Genomic DNA, 26,489 nt, shown 5'->3' on the forward strand with positions numbered 1-26,489 from the left:
GTGTGTTTTACCGAGAACTGTGTCATCGTCCAGGCTGAGTGAGTACCACAGTGCCGTAAGGCACAGCGCTGCCCCCCGCGTCCCTGCACCCCACCAAGCCCTGCATCACGCATCTCATCACTGGGCCCCGGGACAACAACCCCCTACCCACGGAGGGGAGAACCAACAACTTTGCTGCTCCCTGTCATCAGTCCCCGGGATCCCCATACAGAGCAGCGGTGGTGTCAACAAATCACCACAACCGTGGGTGGCGTCACGGACAATAAACTATCCCAAATCCCAATCCCCTTTCACTCACGGGCGAGGAGCGCCGCTCGAGTCCCCGGGATCCGGCCCATCGCTCGAGCCACCGAGCAGCAGCAGCAGGCCGCAGCAGCCGCAGCGGCAGCCGGACCCGAGCAGTGGGAGAGCGTGGCGTCCCCTCCTCCGCCTGCGACAATTCACTATCCTGAGGGCACATAACCCGGGCAGACAGTGGTGTTTGTCAGAAGGCGTCCCCGTCTGTATACACTCAGGTGTCTGGTGGCGCAGAATGTGCCGTATTTCATTTATTTTGTGGTTTAGGAAGCGCTGCCAGTCGCCTCAAGCAGAGAACTGAACACTCTGTAAAGTAACTGACCCCGGGCAAAAGCCAACAACCGAGAAGAAAAGAGAAGAATGAGAGAAGCTTGTACCCTCCAGCTGTGTCTGCAGTGGAAATCCACGTCACTTGTCACTAGTGGGGCCCGACCAGAGCGGGATTATCACCTGTCACTAATGGGGCTCGAACAGAGCGGGATTATCCCCTGTCACTAGTGGGACCCGAACAGAGCGGGATTATCACCTGTCACTAGTGGGTCCCGACCAGAGTGAGATTATCACCTGTCACTAGTGGGGCCCGACCAGAACTGGATTATCACCTGTCACTAGTGGGACACGACCAGAGCTGGATTATCACCTGTCACTAGTGGGACCCGACCAGAGCTGGATTATCATCTGTCACTAGTGGGATCCGAACAGAGCTGGATTATCATCTGTCACTAGTGGGTCCTGACCAGAGCGAGATTATCACCTGTCATTAGTGGGGCCCCACCAGAGCTGGATTATCACCTGTCACTAGTGGGACCCGTTCAGAGCTGGATTATTGTGGCGCCCCTGAGGCTTCCGTCGCCACAGGTCATTGCACCCCATCCAGCGGTGTGATGCCCCATTCTGGGAGAGGAAGAGAGTGAACTCCGGTCCCCTGGTAAATCCACACTACACCCATTGTTAGGTACATACTGGGACCAGGGAAAGTGGCAGTTACCCCCCCCATGCTGCATGCTGGGAGGGGCCGTAAGACCCATCCCTGCTCCTATAGGGTACAGCTTAGCAACTGGGGAGGTGGGAGGAGCCATCTGAGAGCAGACACAGAGAGGAAGGTCAAGTTTAGGTAGTCTACCTCAGGGAGGGAGAGAGTGAGGAGCCAGCATGTAGTTGGAGAAGAAGAACAAGAGAAAGGAGGGAGGAGGAGGCCTGCTGGAGGCAGGCAAGGAGAAGACAAGAAAGACAAGAAAGAAAGAAAGAAGGAAAGAAAGCTCCAAGTCAGTCAGGAGCTGAGAAGAGGAAAGAGACGCTTCCTGGTGAAGATCCTGGGACTCGGAGGGTCCAGGTGACACCAAGCAGAGAACAGAAGGGATCCCAGGGCCACGGGTAGTCTGTAGAGCTGTCCAGGGCAGTTTAGAGCTGCGGTGGCCTGTTCCACAGTGACATCGGTGGAGGGATCAAGCTGCCACAGGGAACGGTCCCTAGAGACTGGAGGAGTGCAAAGATCATCTCCAAACAGTAAAAACCGAGGCCCAGGGAAGGTTGTACACTCCCCGGGCCAGAACCCATAGCAGACCTTTCAGAAAAGTGATAATCAGTCGACAGGTGACCCCCAGCCTGGAGGCTGTAGTGGAGGCCAAGCCAGGTTTATCCTATTAAAGGCAAGGCTAAGGAAGACAGCAGAAGAAAGAGACACTAAGAGAAGGGCACCGGCTTTCACTCTCAGAATCACCCAGAAACGGCGGAGGTCCCTGACAGTGGTCCCAGCAGTCAGGGCCGGATTATAGGCGGGGCAGACGGGGCTTCAGCCCAGGGGCCCCCACCACAAGAGCCTCTGAGGGGGCCCCCACCACCATCTGTGTGTCCGCCATTTTATTAATGCCGCAGTGGTTCAAGACCGCACTGTACCTTTAAGGTATTTCAATCCCGGCCATCACTGTGCTGCAGACACGCCCACTGCACGCTGTGTGGGCTGCGTCTGCCAGGATGACGTCACCGCGCTGCTGTTTCTTCCTGCCGTAGAGGAGCTTGTGGGAGGACCGGAGGTCTCAGTTTATCCCGGTAAGTATGAGGTCATTAATCATGGTGCCGGCCGGGCAGGAGACTGCAGTGAGGAGGGAGCAGACGCCGCTGATAACTCCAGACCGGTTCCATAGTGTCAGCGGCAGCTCTGCCGGCGGGATCAGTGTGAGTTATTGCAGGAGTGTGCTCTGCTGCAGACCAGGTCGGGCTGTCAGTGCCGGGTCATCGGCCTCATCCCTCCCCTGCAATAACTCACACTGATCTCCAGCAGAGACATCACTACACAGATCCTGCACTGATCACATCTGAGCCTGCAGCACACATTACACTATATGGCCCATATTACATATAGAATATGTGACGTCCTGTCCTGTAGGTCCAGGTGTGATCAGTGCAGGGGATTGTATATCTGTGCACATGGTATACCACATCCAGTGTACAGAGTAGTGTGATATACTGTGTACACACATCAGATGGTATATAATAATGTGTATATTGTATAACCTCTGATGTCTGTATCACAGTATATTGTGTACCAGTCATGTATTCTCCTGTACACTGTACAGGGGCGTACCTTTGGGGGGCATGCGGCATATGTTCCCCTGCACAGCAATCAGGGGGCACCATTAAAAAGTGTGAGGCAGCAGTATGGTGGGAGAAAATTGTAAGTGGAGAGTATTGGTGGAGAAAAGTGTGAGGGGCATAGTATAGAGCCTGTGTAGTGGGGAACATAAGCAGTATAGAGAAGGGGCAGCATGGTGGCCAGTGTGAGGACACAGTATGGAGAACACAGTATGGAGGAGGGGGAATGTGAGACTGAGGTACAGTATAGTGACTGTATAGTGAAGGAGGTAGGCAGTATAGAGAAGGGGCAGCATGGTGGCCAGTGTGAGGGCACAGTATGGAGGGCACAGTATGCTGAGGAGGGGGAATGTGAGACTGAGGTGCGGTATAGTGACTGTATAGTGAAGGAGGTAGGCAGTATAGAGAAGGGGCAGCATGGTGGCCAGTGTGAGGGCACAGTATGGAGGGCACAGTATGCTGAGGAGGGGGAATGTGAGACTGAGGTGCGGTATAGTGACTGTATAGTGAAGGAGGTAGGCAGTATAGAGAAGGAGCAGTATGGTGGCCAGTGTGAGGGCACAGTATGGAGGGCACAGTATGCTGAGGAGGGGGAATGTGAGACTGAGGTGCGGTATAGTGACTGTATAGTGAAGGAGGTAGGCAGTATAGAGAAGGGGCAGCATGGTGGCCAGTGTGAGGGCACAGTATGGAGGGCACAGTATGCTGAGGAGAGGGAATGTGAGACTGAGGTGCACTTTCAGTGATTTTGATACTGAGGGTGAGGGCAGTATAGAGAGGGGCTTGCATGGGGACATTGTGAGGGTACAGCTCAGGAGGGGGTGTGTGAGGAGGGGGCACAGTATAGACATTTGGAAGTATAGTGGGGACACAATGTACAGGACGGTGTGACGAGGGGGCCCAGTACTGAAAGAAGAGGCCATGTACCATAAGAGGGACATTGTGTGGGTCATTTTATGCAGGGAGCACAGTGAGGGGCAATTATTTATTCAGGCACACAGCGTAGGTCATATATTTATATTTAGGAGCATTATAATCATTCTGCTATTTATTTATAAGGGCATAATGTCGAGATGTGCTGCAGAAGGCCCGGGAAGTCTGCAGAGAGGAGCTGTGGATGTGAAAAGTCATCATGACGTCTGGACAAGATGGAGAAGAAAGAATAAGATGACTCCGATCAGAGAAGATGTCACCTACAAGGTACCTGGATGTAAATGTATGTTTGTGATACTCAATGCTTCATAAATACTGATAACTCCCAGCATCTTCTTACAATTGTTAAGGACATACTGGGAGTTGTTAATTCATGTGATACAAATGTATATGGGGATGTGACATTACAATATATTGTTGTAGTAAATTTGGTACTGTAGTCATGTATTGGTGGTTCTGGTGATATATTCGTTTACTGATGAGGGTGCTAGCAGGCGCGGTCGTCATTATGACCGGGCCCGGGAGGTTAGGGGCCCGGCGCCCGCCAGGCAGATCAGCAGCCAGCTCCTGTCAGTGAGAGAGGAGCTGCGCTGTTCTGCCGCAGACCACGCGGCTGCTATTTGAACCGGTGCCGCCGCCGACACCGGGCCCCCCTGCCTGGTGTCAGCCGCGGCATCGGGACCCCCTGCCTGGTGTCAGCCGCAGAACCGGAGCCCCCTGCCTGGTGTCAGCGGCTGCAGCGGCTCCCCCAGCACCGCGCACAGTAATGATGAAGCATAGCGCTGCCGCGCTATGCATCATCATTCTAACCCTGTACCTGCGCCGTGACATCACTCCCGTGCGACTGTTGTGCTAAATGCACAGAGTGCAGGACGGGAGGACGCCAACCGCAACACCGGGAGAACGAGCAGCGGGGAGGACGAGCGGCGGCGGGGGAACGAGGAGAGCGGCGAGGACAGAGCAGCGGGGAGGACGAGCAGCGGCGGGGGAACGAACAGCGGCGAGGACAGAGCAGCGGCGAGGACGAGCAGCGGCGGGGGAACGAGGAGACGTGAAGAGAGAGGGTACACGGTGGTCAGAGGCTTGGGGAGGCTGCATTATTTTACATGGAGGCTGCATTATTATACATGCAGGCCTGGGGAGGCTGCATTATTATACATGGAGGCCTTGGGAGGCTGCATTATTATACATGGAGGCCTTTGGAGGCTGCATTATTATACATGGAGGTCTGGAGAGGCTGCATTATTATAAATGGAGGCCTGGAGAGGCTGCATTATTATACATGGAGGACTGGAGAGGCTGCATTATTATACATGGAGGCCTGGAGAGGCTGCATTATTATACATGGAGGCTTGCTGCTATATTATACATGGAGGCAGGCTGCATTATTATACATGGAGGCCTGGGGAGGCTGGCTGCATTATTATACTTGTTGGCCTGGGGAGACTGGCTGCATTATTATACTTGGTGGCCTAGGGAGGCTGGCTGCATTATTATACATGGAGGCCTGGGGAGGCTGGCTGCATTATTATACATGGAGGCCTGGGGAGGCTGGCTGCATTATTATACATAGAGGCATGGAGAGGCTGGCTGCATTATTATACATGGAGGCCTGGAGAGGCTGGCTGCATTATTATACATGGAGGACTGGGGAGGCTGGCTGCATTATTATACATGGAGGGCTGGGTGCATATTATATATGGAGGACTATGTGGTGTAGTATAATATATGGAGAACTATGAGAAATTAATTATAATAATTGAAGGGACTGGGGAGGCTGGCTGCATTATTATATATGGAGGGCTGGGTGCATATTATACATGGAGGATTATGGGGGTGCATTATACTATATGGAGAACTATGGGGGTGCAGTATAATATATGGAGGACTATGTGGGGCAGTATTATATATTATGTACTATGGGGTGAATTATAATACATGGAGAACTATGGGAAATGCATTATAATACATGGAGGACTATGGAGCTGCATTCTAATATATGAAGGGTTATGTGGGACCCTTTACACTATATGGAAGGCTATGTGGGGGCCATTATTGTGTTTGGAGAACTATATACGAGGGGGGACAAAGATACAATCAGGGGATGGGAACGTTTTGTGCTGAGGGGAAAAAGGCTCTTTCCCTCAGCACCCAGCTTTCCCATGCTCTGCTATACATCTCTCAGCACCCAGCTTTCTCATGCTCTGATATAGGAAAGCTGAGTGCTGAGGGAAAGATGTATAGCAAAGCATGGGGAAGCTGGGTGCCGAGGACAAGATGGATATCAGAACATAAGAAAGCTGGGTGCTGATAGAGGGATTTCAGATCATGGGAAATCTGGGTGCTGAGGGTAAGAGCCAAGTGTCAGTGTCATTATCCTGTACCCCAAGTGTCGGTGTATGTGGAGGGGGGCCCAGATCTGAACTTTGCATCGGGGCCCATCAAACTCTAGTTACGCCACTGGGTGCTAGTGATGTATTTTGGTATTGCTTTTGGTTCTGGTGCTGTACACTGTGTGCAGGATTATTAGGCAACTTGTATTTTAGAGGATTTTTTTTATTATTGATCAACAGTTCTCAATCAACCCAAAAGACTCATGAATGTCAAAGCTTAATATTTTTGGAAGTTGGAGTGGGTTTTTTTAGATTTGGCTATCTTAGGAGGACATCTGTTTGTGCAGGTAACTATTACTGTGCAGAATTATTAGGCAACTTAATAAAAACCAAATCTATTCCCATCTCACTTGTTTATTGTCACCAGGTAAACCAATATAACTGCACAAAATGTAGAAATAAACATTTCTGACATGCAAAAACAAAACCCCCAAAAATGAGTGCCCAATATCACCCCCTTTCTTTATGATGACACTCAGCAGCCGACCATCCATAGATTCTGTCATTGCTTGATCTGTTTACGCTCAACATTGTGTGCAGCAGCCACCACAGCCTCCAGACACCACAGCCTCCAGACACTGCTCCCAGAGGTGGACTGTTTTCCCTCCCTGTAGAGCTCACATTTTATGAGGGGCCACAGGTTCTCTATGGGGTTCAGATCAGGGGAACAAGGGGGCCATGTCATTATTTTTTCATCTTTTAGACCTTTACTGGCCGGCCACGCTGTGGAGTAGTTGGATGCATGTGATGGAGCATTGTCCCGCATGAAAATAATGTTTTTCTTGAACGATACCGACTTCTTCCTGTACCACTGCGTGAAGAAGTTGTCTTCCAGAAACTGGCAGTAGGTCTGGGAGTTGAGCTTCACTCCATCCTCAACACGAAAGGTCCTACAAGTTGATCTTTGATGATACCAGCCCATACCAGTCCCACCTCCACCTTGCTGGCGTCTGAGTCTGAGTGGAGCTCTCTGCCCTTTACTGATCCAGCCTCTGGCCCATCCATCTGCCCATCAAGAGTCACTCTCATTTCATCAGTCCATAAAACCTTTGCTAAATCAGTCTTAAGATATTTCTTGGCCCAGTCTTGACGTTTTATCTTCTGTTTCTTGGTCAGAGGTGGTGGTTTTCAGCCTTCCTTACCTTGGCCTGTCCCTGAGTATGGCACACCTTGTGCTTTTTGATACTCCAGTAACGTTGCAGCTCTGAAATATGGCCAAACTGGTGGCAAATGGCATCTTGGCAGCTTCACGCTTGATTTTCCTCAATTCATAGGGAGTTATTTTGTGCCTATTTTGCTTCTTGCGACCCTGTTGGCTATTTGCCATGAAACGCTTGATTGTTCGGTGATCATGGTTCAAAAGTTTGGCAATTTCAAGACTGCTGCATCCCTCTGCAAGACATCGCACAATATGGACTTTTCAGATCCCGTCACATCTCTCTTCTGACCCATTTTACCAAAGGAATAGAAGTTGCCTAATAATTAAACACACCTTATATAGGGTGTAGTGTCATTACACCGCACCCCTCCTCATTACAGAGATGCACATCACCTGATTTACTTAATTGGTAGCTGGCTCTCAGCCTATACAGCTTGGAGTAGGACGACATGTATAAAAAGTATCATGGGAGCAAAATACTCATTTGCCTAATAATTCTGCACACAGTGTATTTATGTACATTTTACTGATTCTGATCCTGTACACACGTAGCAAGCCATAATTTGTAAAATTACATGACCGCAAGGGTTTCTACATTATGTTAGTAGCATTAAAGGTGTTGTCCAGGTTTGTGATGAAAGTTTCTATGTGACTGCAGACTTCTGAATCCTCAGTGTGCACACTGCACACTGTCAGGACTCTCCGATGCCAGCAGTGAGAGCTTGAGGGCATGTAACTATTGAGTGAGGCTGCAGACGTCCTAATTTGAATGTGGCCGGAAGTAAGCAAATCGCATACTTGCAGTCCCATGACTACTTGCTCATGGCACGGGAAAATCATGACAGTGTGCAGTCCGCAAGCTGTGAGAATTCAGAAGTCTGCAGTCATATAGGATAACTACAAATTTCCCTTGTCGACCTGGACAACCCCTTTAATAATAAAAGTAAGCCCCGTAGCATGCCCAATCAAACAACCTGTAATATACTCAATGTAAGGATTTAGCTCTGCTTGCTAATTCCAGAAGTGATCACATGACCACTTGCAGGTCATTTTAATACTTTGAGTCACAATTAGCTTCTCTTCCTGCTTCTCTTTATGGGCTGTAGTATTTCACTGAACATCGAGAGAGTTAGGAAGAGCAGCTCATCGGCACGTGTGAAAATGGCGTATGAGCGGTCACATGACAACTACTCAAACCGCATAAGCCGTGTATAGAAGGGGGCGCCAAACTGAACTCCTACTCCATGGACAGGAAAACCTAGATCCACTTCTGATACTGTGTATGGCATACCGTGTACAGACATAAGCTGCTATGTACTACTCCGGAGACAATACAATAGAGAGCACATTGTGATTTTCAGCAACCATTGCTGCCAGTGAGAACTTTCCCTTTCTTTATTTTTACTATTCCTTGGCTGTCTTAACATTGGGATCAATAAAAAAATGTGAGTAACTTTACTTTCTGAGTATAAGTGACGGCTGTGAGTGATCCTGGACTGTATCTGTATTGTAGTGCTGTAAATCTGAATGTGGCAGAACAGGATAAGATCCAAGCTCATTGGATTTATATCTAAATGCTACATTCGCACTCTACTGTTATGACTAAAAATGTTAACGTTATGGGGCCCCCACCAGATTTTCTGCCCAGGGGCCCCCACCAACCTTAATCCGGCCCTGCCAGCAGTCCAAGGGTCCCTGCAGCGCTGTGACAAGAACTGTGAGTAAAGAACTTGAACTGCACCCTTGAAGTGGTCTCTGTTATTTCAGCTGCATAGACATTCACAAGCACCAACTGTGCCCCGGGCATTGCTCCACCTGTGGGGAGCAGTACCACCATTGCTGCCATAACATCATCCCGGAGGCCTCACACCGCAGCGGCAGCTTAATAGCCGCATACCACAGGTGGCGTCACGAACACAACCATTATTCAGCAAGCCACATATACTACTGACACCCACCAGGGCCACGGAGCCGGGCCCAGCCACCACTGACTACCACCGGACTAGTTCGACCCGGCTCCGGGTGACCCATAGCCCTGGGGTGGGCGAGTCATTATCACCTGTCACTAGTGGGTCCCGACCAGAGTGAGATTATCACCTGTCACTAGTGGGCCGCGACCAGAGCTGGATTATCACCTGTCACTAGTGGGGCCCGACCAGAGCGGAATTATTACCTGTCACTTTGTGGAGCCTCATTTTGTGGTAATTACAGATGTCAGTCACTTTGGATAAGTCTCTATGAGATTTCCACATCTTCTTTTTGGGATTTCTGTACGGCTCCTTCCGGTGAGATGTCTCCTCTGGTGAGCAGCGATCTTCACGTTTCAGGTTTCGTGACCCCGGCAGTGTCAATAAAGATAAAGGGATGGGGACGATGGGGGTAGTTGATCGTGACGCCACCTGTAGTGTGCGGCTATAATGGGAGCCGCCGCTGTGGAAAGTCTCTTCTGGGGCAGATGGTAACGCAGCTCGGGTGTTGCAGCTCTCCACAGGTAGAGCTCGGCCCGAGGGAGGATGATAGAAGTAGTAGTTGCCTATGGCACAGGGGCGCGATGTTGAGAGCGCCGGCACTAATTGGATGACACAGAGGGTGCAGTTCAAGTTCTTTACTTACTGGTCACACACCGCCGTTGGAGTACTAGGCTACGCTGTGATGGGCTTCAGTCTATCCCAAATACTTCGGAGGTCGTGGACGGTGTTTCCTTCTGTGCGTCACCTTTTGACGGTTTCCCTCCAAGCCAGATTCCTGGGCTGCGGAACAGGTCACAGGTGCCTTCTGCACTCCCCGCGAACCCTGGGATACCCCTTCTTTCCTGAGAACCCGAAAGCTTCCAGCTCCAGACCACGAGCCCCGAACCGCCCATGTGTTTGCTTATCTCCTCCTGAGTGCGACCTGGTGCTTCCTGTGCCCGGAGCTGACTGACTACTGTGTGTAATGGCTCCTAACTCCCCTGCTGGTGCCCCACCTCCCGGGTTCCTGAACTAGTGGGCAAGAGGTCCCATACCTCACAATGGCCACCCCAGCATCTACCCTAGCCCAGTCCCAGTGGAAGAGCTCCCTTGTTATGTGTTGGTTGAGTGTGTTGTTGGTGATTACCGGCGACGCAGCACAATTGGCCTCTTCTACCTAATAGAGGGTTTTATGGTATATACGACACATCGCTCATCGCAGGAACAGCAGGAGAATGTAACCTCTGGCAGCGACATCAGCAGTTTGGGTTGAAACGATTTGCCTGATCACAGATGACTAAGAGGTAAACGTTTTGGACTGATATAAACAGTCCATCAGGTGCTGTGTTATTGTCGTGGGTGGGGGACAGACCACAACAGGGGGGCTGCTCGAGTCGCTCGGATCCGGGCGGTGGCTGTGGCTCGAGTGGCAGCCGGATCCGGGGCTCGCACAGCCGTCCATCGCCCACGAGTGAAAAGGGGTTATTTACAGGGGATAGAGTCTTTGTCAGTGACGCCACCCGTGGTGAAGGATGAAGGATGGTGACACCGCCGTTGCCTTGTATGTGGGTGCCCGGGGCTGAAGGAGTGGGGCAGCAAGGTGGGATCCCCTCCACGGGTAGGGGAGGTGTAGTCCCGGGGCCCAGAGGATGGTGAGGGATTGCAGGGAGCAGGAAACTCACAGTTCGATTGTCGTGGTGCTGGATGAGCTGCTGAGGATTTGGAGGGTCAGTAACCACACAGAGTCTGTATTGTAAACCAAGTTGCCAGTGACCGGTAGCCTCCAGCGGTTGCATTCGAGTCCCACACACAGATATACAGCCAGGGTCCCTTTCTTCTGCACTTTCTGTCTGTCTCTCTTGTCTGGACTAGTCTGCTTGAAACGGCCTCCAGACCGGATCCCCGCTCTCGGCACCGGCGGGCTACAACACTGCCCCGGTCTACCTCAGGTTCCCCGTGACAGGATCTCCATGCCTGTGGCCCTCACTGCCACCTAGTCCGGTAGTCCAGGGCTTCAGCCCTGGACTACCACCCTCTCCAGGGAGCTCCAACTCCCTCCTGTCAGCTCTCCTCTGACTACAGCTCAAACTGAAACTAAACTCTGCTCTGTCACTTCCTAAGCTCTTCTTGATCCCTCCCCTTGTCCTGGGGGGGGTGACTAGGAGCTGATTGGCTGGTGTATATCTGTGTGGGGATTGCGTTGGTGCCAAAGAGGAGAATGGCCTGCATTTTGGTGGATTTGTGCAGGCTCTGTGACAACCTGGTTTTGCCAGGGCATCACACTCCCCCTTGGTAGAATACAGCCCGTCCTCGGGCTGTCCGGTCACTGACGTTTATTTTTCTTCTTATGCAATTGAAAAAGATAACAAATAAACCATTTCAAAATGTTTCATTCCCCGGAGGGAAGGCACATCATAAAGAAAAAACATTTTTAATGTTACGAAACTGTCCTGAGAAAAAGAGGTAGTCGAGTTCCGCTACCAAGTCCATAAAACAACATTTTACAACCGCTGCCAGCGCAGCTTCCTGTGCAGCTGCTGCTGCTGTCGCTCCCAATAGGGGGCACGGGTGCCGTGCTCTGCCTCCTGCTCAGGAGCCAGGTCCACTCGGATGACCTCGGCGCCGGCTACGACTGGCCTCTCATACTGCCGTGGGCCCCACCGATCAGTGGCCTGCTCCGCCTCTCTGCAGCTGCACTCCGGCGGCTCCACAGCCGGGACGGGGTGCTTAGGAGCGGTTGGCACTGCAGCTGGGGTAGACTTAAGCGATGTCATCACCAGTGCGGCCAAACTCGGGGCCAGGGAAGATGTCATCATAGTTGCGGCCTGGATCCTCCGGCACATCTTTTCCGCATGCTGTTTGCCAGGCTGCTGGGACATCTTGCCACTTTGGTGTCCAGGAACGGGTTTCTGCAGAGTTCTGGTGTCCCTGCACTTTATCTTCTCTGGTTACATGCTGCTCTTTCCTGCCCTTCTCCTTGGTTTTCGACAGCAGTCTCGTGGGACCCACTGTCCTTTGCAACTTCCTGCTCTGGGGATCACCGGGATCCGGCCGCGTTCTTAGGGGCGGAGCTTCAGGTTTGCGCCCTTTTCGGGGAAGAAGATGGCGAGGTTGTTGTTTTTGGCGCCAAATATGGCAAGCAAGATAGCGGCAGTCCAAAAATTTTAGCGTTTCACGGTTTACAGTCCAGAAAAGGCGCACTTCACCCAGGTTAGTAGATGGGGTAAGTATCCTGTTCGTGACGCCAAGATGTCACAGGCGGGGAATAAACCACAACAGGGGGGCCGCTCGAGGCACTCAGATCTGGGCGGTTGCTGTGGCTCGAGTGGCAGCCGGATCCAGGGCTCGCGCAGCCGTCCGTCGCCCACAAGTGAAAAGGGGTATTTACAGGGGATAGAGTCTGTCAGTGTCGCCACCTGTGGATTGCGGTGATGGATGGTGACACCGCAGCTGCCTAGATATGGGGGTGCCCAGGGCTGATGGAGCGGGTCAGCAAGGTGGGATCCCCTCCAGGGTAGGGGAGGTGTAGTCCCGTGGCCCAGGGTATTGCGAGGGGTTGCAGGGAGCAGGGAACTCACAGTTTGTTATTGTGGTGCTGGATGAGCTGGTGCTGATTTGGAGGGTCAGTAAACACACAGAGTCTGTATTGTAAACCAAGTTGCCAGTGACCGGTAGCCTCCGGCGGTTGCATTCGGGTCCCACACCCAGATATACAGCCAGGGGCTATTTCTTCCTCACTCTCTGTTTGTCTCTCTCTTGTCTGGACTAGTCCGCTTGAACGGCCTCCGGACCGGATCCCCTCTCTTGGCACCGGCGGGCTACAACTCTGCCCCGATCTACCTCAGGTTCCCCGTGACCGGATCTCCGTGCCTGTGGCCCTCACTGCCACCTAGTACGGTAGTCCAGGGCTCCAACCCCGACTACCACCCTCTCCAGGGAGCTCCAACTCCCTCCTGTCAGCTCTCCACTGACTACAGCTCAAACTGAAGCTAAACTCTGCTCTGTCACTATCTAAGCTCTTCTCGATCCCTCCCCTTGTCCTGGGGGGGGTGACTAGGAGCTGATTGGCTGGTGTATACCTGTGTGGGTACTGTGTTGGTGCCAATGAGGAGAATGGCTTGCATTTTGGTGGATTTGTGCAGGCTCTGTGGCAACCTGGTTTTGACAGGGCATCGCATTATTCAACAGGCTGATGGATACTACTGGATTTCCATCCAATTCTATACTGGGATCAATTTAATACTAAGGCATCTTTTACACGTCCGTGAAAAACCACGCACGTTTTTCACGGATGTGTCAAAGGTGCGTTTTGCCCTCTGTGAGCCGTGTTTATGGCACACGTGTGTTCTCCGTGTGTTATCCGTGATAACACACGGAGAATGGGAACTTTCTGCTCACCTGTCCCTGGCTTCGCTGTCCGTGGTGCTGATCTTCGGTCTCCGGTCCTGCAGACTCCCCGCTGCTGCTGCATCCGGCCGCAGAGAAGTGAATATTAAATGAGCATAAAGAGCGGCGGTCGGCAGCAAGTGACAGCAGCGGCAGAGACAGCAGGGCTGGAGAAGGTGAGTAAAGTTTTTTTCTTATTTTCTCAGACACGTGTGTTTTCTCCGGCGCGTGTCACACGGAACACCTTCGTGTGGTCCGTTTGCGTTCCGTGTGACACCCGTGATGCCTGAGAAAAATGGATATGTCTACGTGTGGAGCACACGGGCACACGTATGCTCCACACGTACACATGGTCCATGGCAGAATAAGCACGTGAGCGCAGACCCATTGATTTAAATGGGTCTACGTGTGCCCGTGTCTCCGGTACGTGAGGAAACGGACCAAACACGTGCCAGAAACAAGGGCGTGTGAAAGAGGCCTAAAGGCGTACCCGCCCCCATCGGCGGTTCGTTCGGCATCACAGCGACGTCACTAAGTGGGCGCCTAATAGAAGCAGAGGGGCGGAGATGAGCGGGACGTAACATCCGGCCCACCTCCTTCCTCATTGCCGGCGGCCGAAGGTATCCTGTAGTTCGTCATTCCTGCGGTGTCACACATAGCGATGTGTGCTGCCGCAGGGATGACGAACTACATCGTACACGTAGCAGCAACGATAATTGGGAATAGGGGGGCATGTCACCGATTAGCGATTTTGCACGTTTTTGCGACGATGCAAAATCGCTCATAGGTGTCACACGCAACGACATCGCTAACGCGGCCGGATGTGTGTCACAAAATCCGTGACCCCAACGACATCGCTTGAGCGATGTTGCAGCTTGTAAAGCGGCCTTAAGGCTGTTTAGGGTTAAGGTGTTGTAGAGGGGTTTGATGGAGTCACAGGAGACCTGAGAATGTCACAACCTTCTTTTTCAGGAAAATTTGCCTAAAGGGGGCTTTACACGCTACGATATCGCTAATGCGGAGTCGTTGGGGTCACGGAATTTGTGACGCACATCCGGCCGCATTAGCGATGTTGCTGCGTGTGACACCTATGAGCGATTTTGCATCGTTGCAAAAACGTGCAAAATTGCTCATCGGTGACATGGGGGTCCATTCTCAAATATTGTTACTGCAGCAGTAACGAAGTTGTTCCTCGTTCCTGCGGCAGCACACATCGCTCCGTGTGACACCGCAGGAACGAGGAAGCTCTCCTTACCTGCCTCCCGGCCGCAATGCAGAAGGAAGGAGGTGGGCGGGATGTTACGTCCCGCTCATCTCCGCCCCTCTGCTTCTATTGGGCGGCTGCTCAGTGACATCCCTGTGACGCCGCACGGACCGCCCCCCTTGAAAAGGAGGCGGTTCGCCGGTCACAGCGACGTCGCTAGGCAGGTAAGTATGTGTGATGGCTCTGGGCGATGTTGTGCGGCACGGGCAGCGATTTGCCCGTGTCGCACAACAGATGGGGGCGGGAACGCACGCTAGCGATATCAGTACCGATATCGCAGTGTGTAAAGCGGCCTTAACTCTACCAAACTGAACAAAATGAAAATTGAATCCAGTGACTCAAGGTATGTTGTTTCCCTTTTTGGCCTCCGTGACAACTTTTTCCTTGGCCACGATTTCTAAAAGATATACTATGCATGGACTATCTTATACAATAACATGTCCCCATAATTATAGCACCAGGGCAAGCTCCTAAAAGGAAAAGTGCCATGAGTTGAGTGGGGTGGACACAGAGTTCCTATAAAGTGCCGGCACCGGTAATAGTTTCCCTCAACTAAACCCAAGGTCATATTGTGTCGTCTACAACGGTATAACGCTGAAGTGTCCTGTCGCCTAAAGGGGTGAGGTGTCGGTGATCAGGGAACGTGCCCGCGACACTCGGGACAGCATACCTGCTTTTAGGATGATTGAAGGCCTTGCAGTGCTTGCTTTGTGTGTACCTTTATGTTCCACCAGTCCTGTCCGGAAAAATGCTTTCAGATGTCTCCGCCAGTGAGACGTTATCATCCTACCTGATAGAAATCTCATGGTCCACCTATAAAGGGGCTGCACCCAGATGAGAGCGGTCGGGTCCCACAACGCACATATGGCGGCACTCCGACATTGATCCCACACAGCCGCTGCGATATAAGATTCTGACAGATGTCATTCACTATAATAGTCTGACGAGACAACCATTATGGGGTCATGACCTCCCAATCAGACGATCCCTGCGGCAGCGGATCCAGTCTGGTGGCTTCTAAATTGGTCATTTGTTTTGTTGGTGAATTCATTGTAAAATTGTTATTGAAAGGTCAGAATGATGGCAGCGGGGGGAGCGGAGCGTAATAAGGTATAAATGTGTGACACCGAGGCTGCTCCGCGCACAGAAGCTGCAGGACCAAACCATGTGAGTACAGTCCTATACGGGGACGCTCTGCAGGACCGGTCCATGTGAGTACAGTCCTATACGAGGACGCTCTGCAGAACCGGTCCATGTGAGTACAGTCCTATACGAGGACGCTCTGCAGAACCGGTCCATGTGAGTACAGTCCTATATGGGGATGCTCTGCAGGACCGGTCCATGTGAGTACAGTCCTATACGGGGACGCTCTGCAGAACCGGTCCATGTGAGTACAGTCCTATACGAGGACGCTCTGCAGAACCGGTCCATGTGAGTACAGTCCTATACGGGGACGTTCTGCAGGACCGGTCCATGTGAGTACAGTCCTATACGAGGACGCTCTGCAGAACCGGTCCATGTGAGTACAGTCCTATATGGGGATGCTCTGCAGGACCGGTCCATGTGAGTACAGTCCTATACGGGGACGCTCTGCAAGACCGGTCCATGTGAGTACAGTCCTATACGGGGACGCTCTGCAGAACCGGTCCATGTGAGTACAGTCCTATACGAGGACGTTCTGCAGAACCGGTCCATGTGAGTACAGTCCTATACGGGGACGCTCTGCAAGACCGGTCCATGTGAGTACAGTCCTATACGGGGACGCTCTGCAGAACCGGTCCATGTGAGTACAGTCCTATACGAGGACGTTCTGCAGAACCGGTCCATGTGAGTACAGTCCTATACGGGGACGCTCTGCAGAACCGGTCCATGTGAGTACAGTCCTATACGGGGACGCTCTGCAGAACCGGTCCATGTGAGTACAGTCCTATACGAGGACGCTCTGCAGAACCGGTCCATGTGAGTACAGTCCTATACGGGGACGCTCTGCAGAACCGGTCCATGTGAGTACAGTCCTATACGAGGACGCTCTGCAGAACCGGTCCATGTGAGTACAGTCCTATACGGGGACGTTCTGCAGAACCGGTCCATGTGAGTACAGTCCTATACGGGGACGCTCTGCAGAACCGGTCCATGTGAGTACAGTCCTATACGAGGACGCTCTGCAGAACCGGTCCATGTGAGTACAGTCCTATACGGGGACGTTCTGCAGGACCGGTCCATGTGAGTACAGTCCTATACGAGGACGTTCTGCAGAACCGGTCCATGTGAGTACAGTCCTATACGAGGACGCTCTGCAGAACCGGTCCATGTGAGTACAGTCCTATACGAGGACGCTCTGCAGAACCGGTCCATGTGAGTACAGTCCTATACGGGGATGCTCTGCAGGACCGGTCCATGTGAGTACAGTCCTATACGGGGACACTCTGCAGAACCGGTCCATGTGAGTACAGTCCTATACGAGGACACTCTGCAGAACCGGTCCATGTGAGTACAGTCCTATACGGGGACGCTCTGCAAGACCGGTCCATGTGAGTACAGTCCTATACGGGGATGCTCTGCAGGATCGGTCCATGTGAGTACAGTCCTATACGAGGACGCTCTGCAGAACCCGTCCATGTGAGTACAGTCCTATACGAGGACGCTCTGCAGAACCGGTCCATGTGAGTACAGTCCTATACGGGGACGCTCTGCAAGACCGGTCCATGTGAGTACAGTCCTATACGGGGATGCTCTGCAGGATCGGTCCATGTGAGTACAGTCCTATACGAGGACACTCTGCAGAACCGGTCCATGTGAGTACAGTCCTATACGGGGACGCTCTGCAAGACCGGTCCATGTGAGTACAGTCCTATACGGGGATGCTCTGCAGGATCGGTCCATGTGAGTACAGTCCTATACGAGGACGCTCTGCAGAACCCGTCCATGTGAGTACAGTCCTATACGAGGACGCTCTGCAGAACCGGTCCATGTGAGTACAGTCCTTTACGAGGACGCTCTGCAGAACCGGTCCATGTGAGTACAGTCCTATATGGGGACGCTCTGCAGAACCGGTCCATGTGAGTACAGTCCTATACGAGGACGCTCTGCAGGACCGGTCCATGTGAGTACAGTCCTATACGAGGACGCTCTGCAGAACCGGTCCATGTGAGTACAGTCCTATACGAGGACGCTCTGCAGAACCGGTCCATGTGAGTACAGTCCTATACGGGGACGTTCTGCAGGACAGGCTCATGTGAGTACAGTCCTATACGAGGACGCTCTGCAGAACCGGTCCATGTGAGTACAGTCCTATACAAGGACGCTCTGCAGAACCGGTCCATGTGAGTACAGTCCTATACAAGGACGCTCTGCAGAACCAGTCCATGTGAGTACAGTCCTATATGGGGATGCTCTGCAGAACCAGTCCATGTGAGTACAGTCCTATACGGGGACGTTCTGCAGAACCGGTCCATGTGAGTACAGTCCTATACGGGGACGTTCTGCAGAAACGGTCTATGTGAGTACAGTCCTATACGGGGACGTTCTGCAGGACCGGTCCATGTGAGTACAGTCCTATACAAGGACGCTCTGCAGAACCGGTCCATGTGAGTACAGTCCTATACGAGGACGCTCTGCAGGAGCTTGGTGCAGAGCGCCCTCCACAGAGCCTAACACTGTCCATCACTCGAGTGTGCAGCCCCCGTGCCAGCAGCCGGCACTGCTCAGGTACGGGCCGTCTGGGGTGGTGGCTTGAGGGTCTCCGGACCCGGGGGTCTCGCGGACACGTCGAATAAAAGGAGAGACGTACTGTGGATGTACGGGCTAGGCCGTAATAAGTTCGTGACGTCACCCACGGTGTGTGGTGAAGTGGGACTTCACCGCTGCAGTTGTAGGGCGCCCGGGGGACATCTTGTGCAGCCAGTTGTTAACCCCTCCGTGGGTAGGGATGGTGGCTCCGGAACCCGGTGTCTCTGTGCAGGATAAACCAAGGTGATGGTGACCGGTGCCGCGGCCCGGTTGCATTTGGGTCCCCCACCTGGCTGGTGGTCTCTATCCTTTTCTCTGCACTGTTTTGTGTAAGGTGGACTTCCTAGCGTGAAACTCAGGAGTCCGCTCCCGGCTGGATGTGGCCTAAGGAGCCGTGCCCGCAGACGCTGGCCCATGGGATCTCTGGGCCCTGGCGGTGACCTCTTATCCCTATCGGTGAGCTGTTGTCTTCTATGAGGGACATTGGGTGGGACAGAACCTCTAGTCCTGGCCTCAATCGATGAATTAACCAGTCCGCTCGTTTCCGGTTCTGGCTTCAGGGTCCGAGCACCCCCCTTTGTGCTATGGTTTCCGGGTCGGTTCCCCGTGTCAGTACCAGCGGGCTACAACCTTGTCCTGGTCCTCCTCGGTTCTGCCGAGCCATCTTCCCGTCTCCTGCTGACGGAGACCACCGTCTGCCTCCTAGCCAGTGGCACCAGGGCTCATACCCTGGTACCGTTCAACTTGAACTTTCCTGCTGGAGCTACACTTAGCTCCAGCCCACACTCCTCTCCAAACTGAACTTCAGACTTATCTGACTTAGACTAACAGTTTTCCTGCCCTGGGCTGTCTGGACCCCTGGGTGGGCGTGTCCCAACCGCCAGTTCACGCCCACTGGTGTGTCTATCTTTCCCTAAGGGGGGGTGACTAGGGTTTCTGGTCGGCTGTGTGTTTCCTAGTGAGGGAAGGTGTTATGCGGGGGCCTATTTGTGACAACTGGTTTTGCCAGGTTTAATACAGACTGTCCGCGGGCTGTCCGACCACCACCATTTATTGAACTGGAAAGATAAAAGGAGTAAACAATTTACAATTATAATAACATATTTACAATCAAGTATATTTGTGGTTTCTTCCCTTACGGGAGGCAGGTTACTTTAACGTTGCACATTTAAAACCGGGACGGGATGGACCGGGTCCTTCTTACCTCACCCACCCAAAACAACCTAGCCCTGATGCACCTCTAAAACACAGGTTGGCACCCCTTGCCCAAGTCCAGGGTAGGTCCAGTTGTTGCCCAAACGGGCCGGGTAAAAAGTTCCTTACCCGGCAGTCCTTTTCAAGGGTCCCACGTCCAGGGAACCCCTGACCCGGAGGGTAGTCATCGGTTTTGCTGGTGACAGAGCCTCGGCCGACTCTACCGAAGGCCCGTCCTCCAATCAGCCTCTCCAGAGACTGCGGCATGGTGAGAAGGTTGGTCGGGGGCTATTTAGAAAACCCAAAAGTTTATGGGCTGGCCTGCAAGTTCAAAGCCATTGTCTTTTCTTTTTTTTAAGTGACACACGGGAACTGTAACGGGATCAACAGACGGTCCAAACGGGGACTTTGCAGGGGAGGTAGCCGGGAACCGCTACCTAATTATTTTCATCATAGTCGGGACTGGAGAGTGGCGGAGAGGGGTGGGTGTGCAGCTGGGCGCCCATTCTCACCCTCCTCCTGACATTGAGGGCAAACCACCCCCTCTCTCTGCAGTGTCGGGTGTATGTCACAAGCTCTCCGAGTTCCAGGTCCCGGTCAGGGTGGCCAACAGGCAGGTGAGGGGCCACGTCTCTCCGGGACACGAATATTTCGGCCTCCAGGCCCAGCTTATATATGAAGCCCCACCCCTTTTGGGGGTTAAAGTGCCGGACCTGTTCTTCATACGTTGGGCCTCTCACCCGGAAAGTGGCGTTTCTCAAGTTGTCTTTTTCCGAGTAGGTCCGGGACAGGACCTCCGCCTTTCGTTTCTCCCGGGCAGCAATCTCTTTTCCCAGCTGGTGCTGCCACCGCTCCCAGTACAGAGCATCCGCTGCCTGCTCCGGTTCAACCTGCGCGGGGGCCGGGCCCAGACGGAGTCCCTCTGTGCCGGCTACGACTGGCACCTTCGGCAATGGGGGACCCTGCTGTGATGTGGCCCGCTCTGCTGCCTTGCAGCTACATCCCCGCTGTGCCTCAGCCGAGGCCGGGAGTCTGGGAGCGGCCAGTGTTGCTTGCGGTGCTGGCTTCCAGTCGGGGACCGCCTCCGCTGTGGCCGGGCAGACTGCCAGGGCCGTTGTCATCTCAGGCGCTGCGTCCTCCGGGACCAGAATCAATATTGGGCTCAGGATCGGACGGGACACCTTCCGGGCACTGGTCTGGCATGGAGCCGGTATAGGTGTCGGGGCGGTGATGGGCTCGCTGCTGGCTGGTCCTCGCGCGCCGACAGAACGGGTACCACTGCCGGTGTTGGTGGCAGCGGACCGAGTGGGCTGTCAGCAACAGGTACGGGCGGCGAGGGAGGAAGTGTGGCGGGCAGGGGCAGACCGGGCCCCTCATCCTGGTCGGCCGGTCCCTGGGGGACATAGGGGCGTGGGTCGTTTACCCACTCCTCCGAGGCTGCCTCCACTTCACGGGCCCGAATGGCTGCGGCGAACTCCGCCATCTCGGCTGTCCATCTTTTGAGCAGAAAGTTCGCCTGTGCCTGGATCCATACGCTCCGTCTGGGCTTCCACCCAGTCGGCTGTCCCGGGCACGGGCTCCTTCACTACGGGCTTGCCAGACGGGTCGGCCATGCTGCACGGTTGGTGGTATCCAGGAACAAGAAGGTTGGCAGGGTCCTGGAGTCCCTACCCTTTATCTGCTTGGTCACATGTTGCAGAATCTTCACCCGCCCCCCATAAAAATAGTGTTGGCTACCTCCTCCACCCCTTCACCTCCACCTCCTCCTCTTCACCTCCTCCTCCATCTCTTCACCTCCACCTCCTCCTCTGGCTCTTCACCTCCACCTCCTCCTCCGACTCTTCACCTCCTCCATCTCTTCACCTCCACCTCCTCCTCTGACTCTTCACCTCCACCTTCGACTCTTCACCTCCACCTCCGACTCTTCACCTCCACCTCCTCCTCCACCCCTTTACCTCCACCTCCTTCTCCGCCTCTTCACCTCCTTCTCCATCTCTTCACCTCCACCTCCTCACCTCCTCCTCTGACTCTTCACCTCCACCTCCCCTTCCACCCCTTCACGTCCTCCTCCATCTCTTCACCTCCACTTCCTCACCTCCACCTCCTCCTCTGACCCTTCACCTCCGCCTCCTCCTCCGCCTCTTCACCTTCACCTCCTCCTCAACCTTCTCCTCCACCTCTTCACCCCCACCTCCACCTTCTCTTGGACCTCGTCTGCAGTGCACAATATAAAACAAGATCAGCAAAGCAAAGTAAATGATGTACAAAGTTTCTTTCGCTGGATATTTAGTAACTTTTTTCCATTTTTTTCCTTTTCTTCTCCAGGATGAATCTTGTGTTGTCTTTGATTCTTCTGGGATCTGTGGTTCTGGGGTGTGATCCTGAACCTGGAGGTGAGATCCTGTCCACACCCCGGTCTGCAGGGCGGCCATGTATCGCTACATGTGTCGCTCAGGGAAGGGGGGTACTCGGTCCCGGGCAGTTCCGTACATGGGAAGGTCACTTCTGATGGCCGCTGCCCAATCCCATGCCCTGGGGATGCTTAATAAAAGGGGGTAATTACAGGAGATATAGAGTTAATGTTTGTGACGCCACCTGCGGGTTGCGGTTAGAAATGGAAAACTAACGCTGCTCAACATGGGTACTCCCAGGGATGATAGTAGTGGCAGCTATGATGGTAGGCTCTACGCAGGTAGGGCTGTGCCTGGGAGATAAATGGTGTAAAATGATGGAGACCACACCAGGTTAACTTTAACAGTCTCTACTCACTGTGGACCCTGGACGGCTGGTTCAAGTCCCTATATTGCCAGTGCCAGATAGTGACTCAGGTTGCTCTTTCCCCGGCACTCTCAGTGTGGTTGAGACCCCGAAGCTTGGAACTTTGGGGGTCCTATTCTGTCTCTTCCTGGTAGCAATGAATCCAACCGCTCTAATTATCAGTCCCTTAGATAACTGTATGATTTTACTTACTCTACCGGCTTCCACAGATAGTTCAACTCAGCCCAACGATGACTTGTAGGAAGACAAGGAGAAACGCTGTAGTTTTCTTCTAGAATCTTGTATTAAGTACAAAGTAAAGGCAGGTGAAAAGGAATAATCTGCACAGGGTTGCAGACATGTCTCTTCAGTAATGGTTCCTCTAGACTAAACTGAAGGAGAAGGGAGGAGCATTCTATACAGAAGCCAACTAAGGGAGGTACATAGGGACAAACTTCATCCAGTCTAATCTACCTAGTAACAATAAAGGAATTTCCTGATAGGAGGAAAAATATGCAATGCAAGAATTATATACAACAGGTTGTTCCCATTCATGGGACACAACAGGTCCCTCCGCTGTGAGGCAGCGGTCCATCCGTTCGGCGGACAGTGCGGACCCTGCGGGGAGGTAAGTGTCCGAACCCTGATCCTAGTTTACTGCTGATGTCCCCGGATCTGTAGGTCAGTCAGGCCCCTGGAGAGCTCTCACCGTGCAGATATTTGTCAAACAGTCTGAAACTTGCGCTTGACCAAGGGCCCTGTGCCCCGTTCGTGCCCAGATTCCAGTGGAGCTCCCTCTCACCGTCCCTGAGGTCTTGACTCCTCCCCAGAGGTACTCACTTGCCCTGGCTGGCAACCTGACCCCCGTGCCCCTGAGTCACTGTTACACAGACCCAGCTAGAGGCACGTCTGCTCTCCTCACTACATCTTGGCAGACGGCTTCCTGTTCTCTCACAGACTGACTTGCCCCCTCCTACCAGGCTGGCTAAACTCTTCTGTTAACCCTTCTATGCCCAGTGTGGTGTGGGAACTGGGACTTTTAGGTGTGTGTTGCTGTTACTGGCACTGGTGTAAAGGCTGCTTTACACGTATCAATTACTCGTGCAATCGCATTTGCGATCAAACCCGCCCCCATCGTTTGTGCGGCATGGGCAATTTCTTGCCCGTGTCGCACAAAGTCGTAACCCCTCGTCACACGTACTTACCTTCCAAACGACCTCGCTGTGGGCGGCGAACATCCACTTCCTGAAGGGGGAGGGATGTTCGTCGTCACTGCGACGTCACACAGCGGCCGCCCAATAGAAGCGGAGGCGCGGAGATGAGCGGGACGTAAACATCCCACCCACCTCTTTCCTTCAGCATTGCCGGCGGGGCGCAGGTAAGCTGCAGTTCATCGATCTCGGGGTGTCACACGGAGCGATGTGTGCTACCTCGGGAACAATGAACAACCGAACGTTCGATTTTTTGAAAATGACCGACGTGTCAACGATGAACGAGAAGGTGAGTATTTCTGCTCGTTCACCGTCGCACGTAGCTGTCACACACTACGATATCACTAACGATGCCAATGTCTCCTTCTCTGCTCCCCTCTCATCTCCTCTTCCCACCACCGCATCTAAGATTTCTCCCGTGCCTCCCCCATACTCTGGAATGTTCTGCCTCAACACATCAGACTCTCGCCTACCTTGACAAGCTTCAAAAGGAACCTGAAGACCCACCTCTTCCGACAAGCCTACAACCTGTCGTAACCCTCAGTCTGATGCAGCGCCGCACAATCAGCTCTACCCTAAAGCCCGCTTTACACGCTACAATATATCTTACGATGTGTCAGCGGGGTCACGTCGTAAGTGACGCACATCCGGCATCGTAAGGTACATTGCAGTGTGTGACAGGTACGTGCGATTAAAACGCTAAAACGTTCATCGCATACACGTCGTTGAATCCTGATGAATTGCACGTCGGGTTGTTCAATGTTCCCGAGGCAGCACACACCGCAGTGTGTGACACCCCGGGAACATTGAACAGATCTTACCTATGTCCTGCGGCTCCCGGCCCACAATGCGGAAGGAAGAAGGTGGGCGGGATGTTTACGTCCCGCTCATCTCCGCCCCTCCGCTTCTATTGGCCGGCTGCCGCGTGATGTCGATGTGACGCAGTACGTCCCTCCCACTCCAGGAAGTGGACGTTTGCCGCCCACATCGAGATCGAATGCACGGGTAAGTACGTGTGACGGGGGTTAATCGTTTGTGCGGCACATTCAACAAATTGACTGTGCCACACATACGATGGGGGCGTTGCAAATCGCATTCGAAATCGTATGCGAAATTGCAACGTGTAAAGCAGGCTTAACCTACTGTATCCTCACCTATCCCTTGTAGACTGTAAGCCCTCGCGGGCAGGGTCCTCTCTCCTCCTGTACCTGTCTGTGCCTTGTATTGTTTATGATTATTGTACTTGCCCTATTATGTATATCCCTTTTCTCATGTAAAGCGCCATGGAATTGATGGCGCTGTAATAATAAATAATAATATTAATAATGTGCGTCACTTACGACGTGACCCCGCAAACATCTTGTTAGATATATCGTAGCGTGTAAAGCCCGCTTTACAGGTCCCAGGGGGTAGGTCCTGCATCCCCAAGAAGATGCAGTTACCTGTAGTGTCCTGATGGTTTCAGGGGCGCTACATACACAGAGTGGGAGTATATCTTGGGTAGAGAGGACAGATGGACCTGCTGCTACTGACGTCTCCATCACTACATAACCTTAATAATAAAATAGTGCTTCTATTACTATTCACGCTCCGCACAGCTGTTAATGTTGCACAATATATCTCATGTATGACACTGATACAATATTTTTTAATCTTCGGTTTTTGGAAAAATGAAGAAGTCAGCAGAAGGCACCATATTCTCCTGGATGAGACATCTCCACCTCTCACATTTCTCAGTCCATATTAGTTGCCCGTCAGACTTTTTTAGGTTTCAGTGGAAGTGATGATGGCGTCACATATCAGCTCCATATAACTGAACACTTTTCTGGTCTTATTTCCTCAGACATCAATATAGCAAGATATGGAGAAGCCTCCCAGCACTCTGACTTATCATATCCGATGATAGGATATGCCAATAATGCCATTGATGGTAGGAAATATGCCGAATGCATCCAACCCTGCACTCACACCAAGAAAGCTGAAAATCCATGGTGGAAGCTGGACCTGAAAGTATGCTACAAGATATCAAATGTGATCCTGAGAAACAGAGTAGGTTACTATAAGAACCGGCTGCTTGGAGCAGAGGTCCGAATCGGGAACTCCCCCGACAACAACAACCCGGTGTAAGTTTATGTTAGTGTCTTATGCTTCTCCACAATGCCCCAGCTTGCCTTTCCCTCATGTCTTGTACTTCTCCACAATGCCCCATCTTGCCTTTCCCTCATGTCTTGTGCTTCTCCACAATGCCCCATCTTGCCTTTCCCTCATGTCTTGTGCTTCTCCACAATGCCCCATCTTGCCTTTCCCTCATGTCTTGTGCTTCTCCACAATGCCCCAGCTTGCCTTTCCCTCATGTCTTGTGCTTCTCCACAATGCCCCAGCTTGCCTTTCCCTCATGTCTTGTGCTTCTCCACAATGCCCCATCTTGCCTTTCCCTCATGTCTTGTGCTTCTCCACAATGCCCCAGCTTGCCTTTCCCTCATGTCTTGTGCTTCTCCACAATGCCCCAGCTTGCCTTTCCCTCATGTCTTGTACTTCTCCACAATGCCCCAGCTTGCCTTTCCCTCATGTCTTGTGCTTCTCCACAATGCCCCAGCTTGTCTTTCCCTGGTGTCTCGTACTTCT

At 52.7% G+C, this 26,489-nt stretch overlaps 1 protein-coding gene across 1 annotated transcript in view; it reads left to right on the forward strand.

The window, feature by feature from the left end:
- Positions 1 to 2,302: 2,302 nt before the first annotated feature.
- Positions 2,303 to 26,489, forward strand: part of LOC142316938 (uncharacterized) — a 174,280-nt gene continuing 150,093 nt past the window's right edge. Inside the window, exons 1-3 of the mRNA XM_075352723.1 lie at positions 2,303 to 2,346; positions 22,222 to 22,289; positions 25,708 to 25,987. Of these exons, the coding sequence (XP_075208838.1) occupies positions 22,223 to 22,289; positions 25,708 to 25,987 (347 nt within the window). The 5' untranslated portion in view covers positions 2,303 to 2,346; position 22,222. The remainder of the gene's footprint in view (positions 2,347 to 22,221; positions 22,290 to 25,707; positions 25,988 to 26,489) is intronic.

This window comes from Anomaloglossus baeobatrachus, chromosome 6 (genome assembly GCF_048569485.1).
Source record: "Anomaloglossus baeobatrachus isolate aAnoBae1 chromosome 6, aAnoBae1.hap1, whole genome shotgun sequence".
Lineage (NCBI taxonomy): Eukaryota > Metazoa > Chordata > Amphibia > Anura > Aromobatidae > Anomaloglossus > Anomaloglossus baeobatrachus.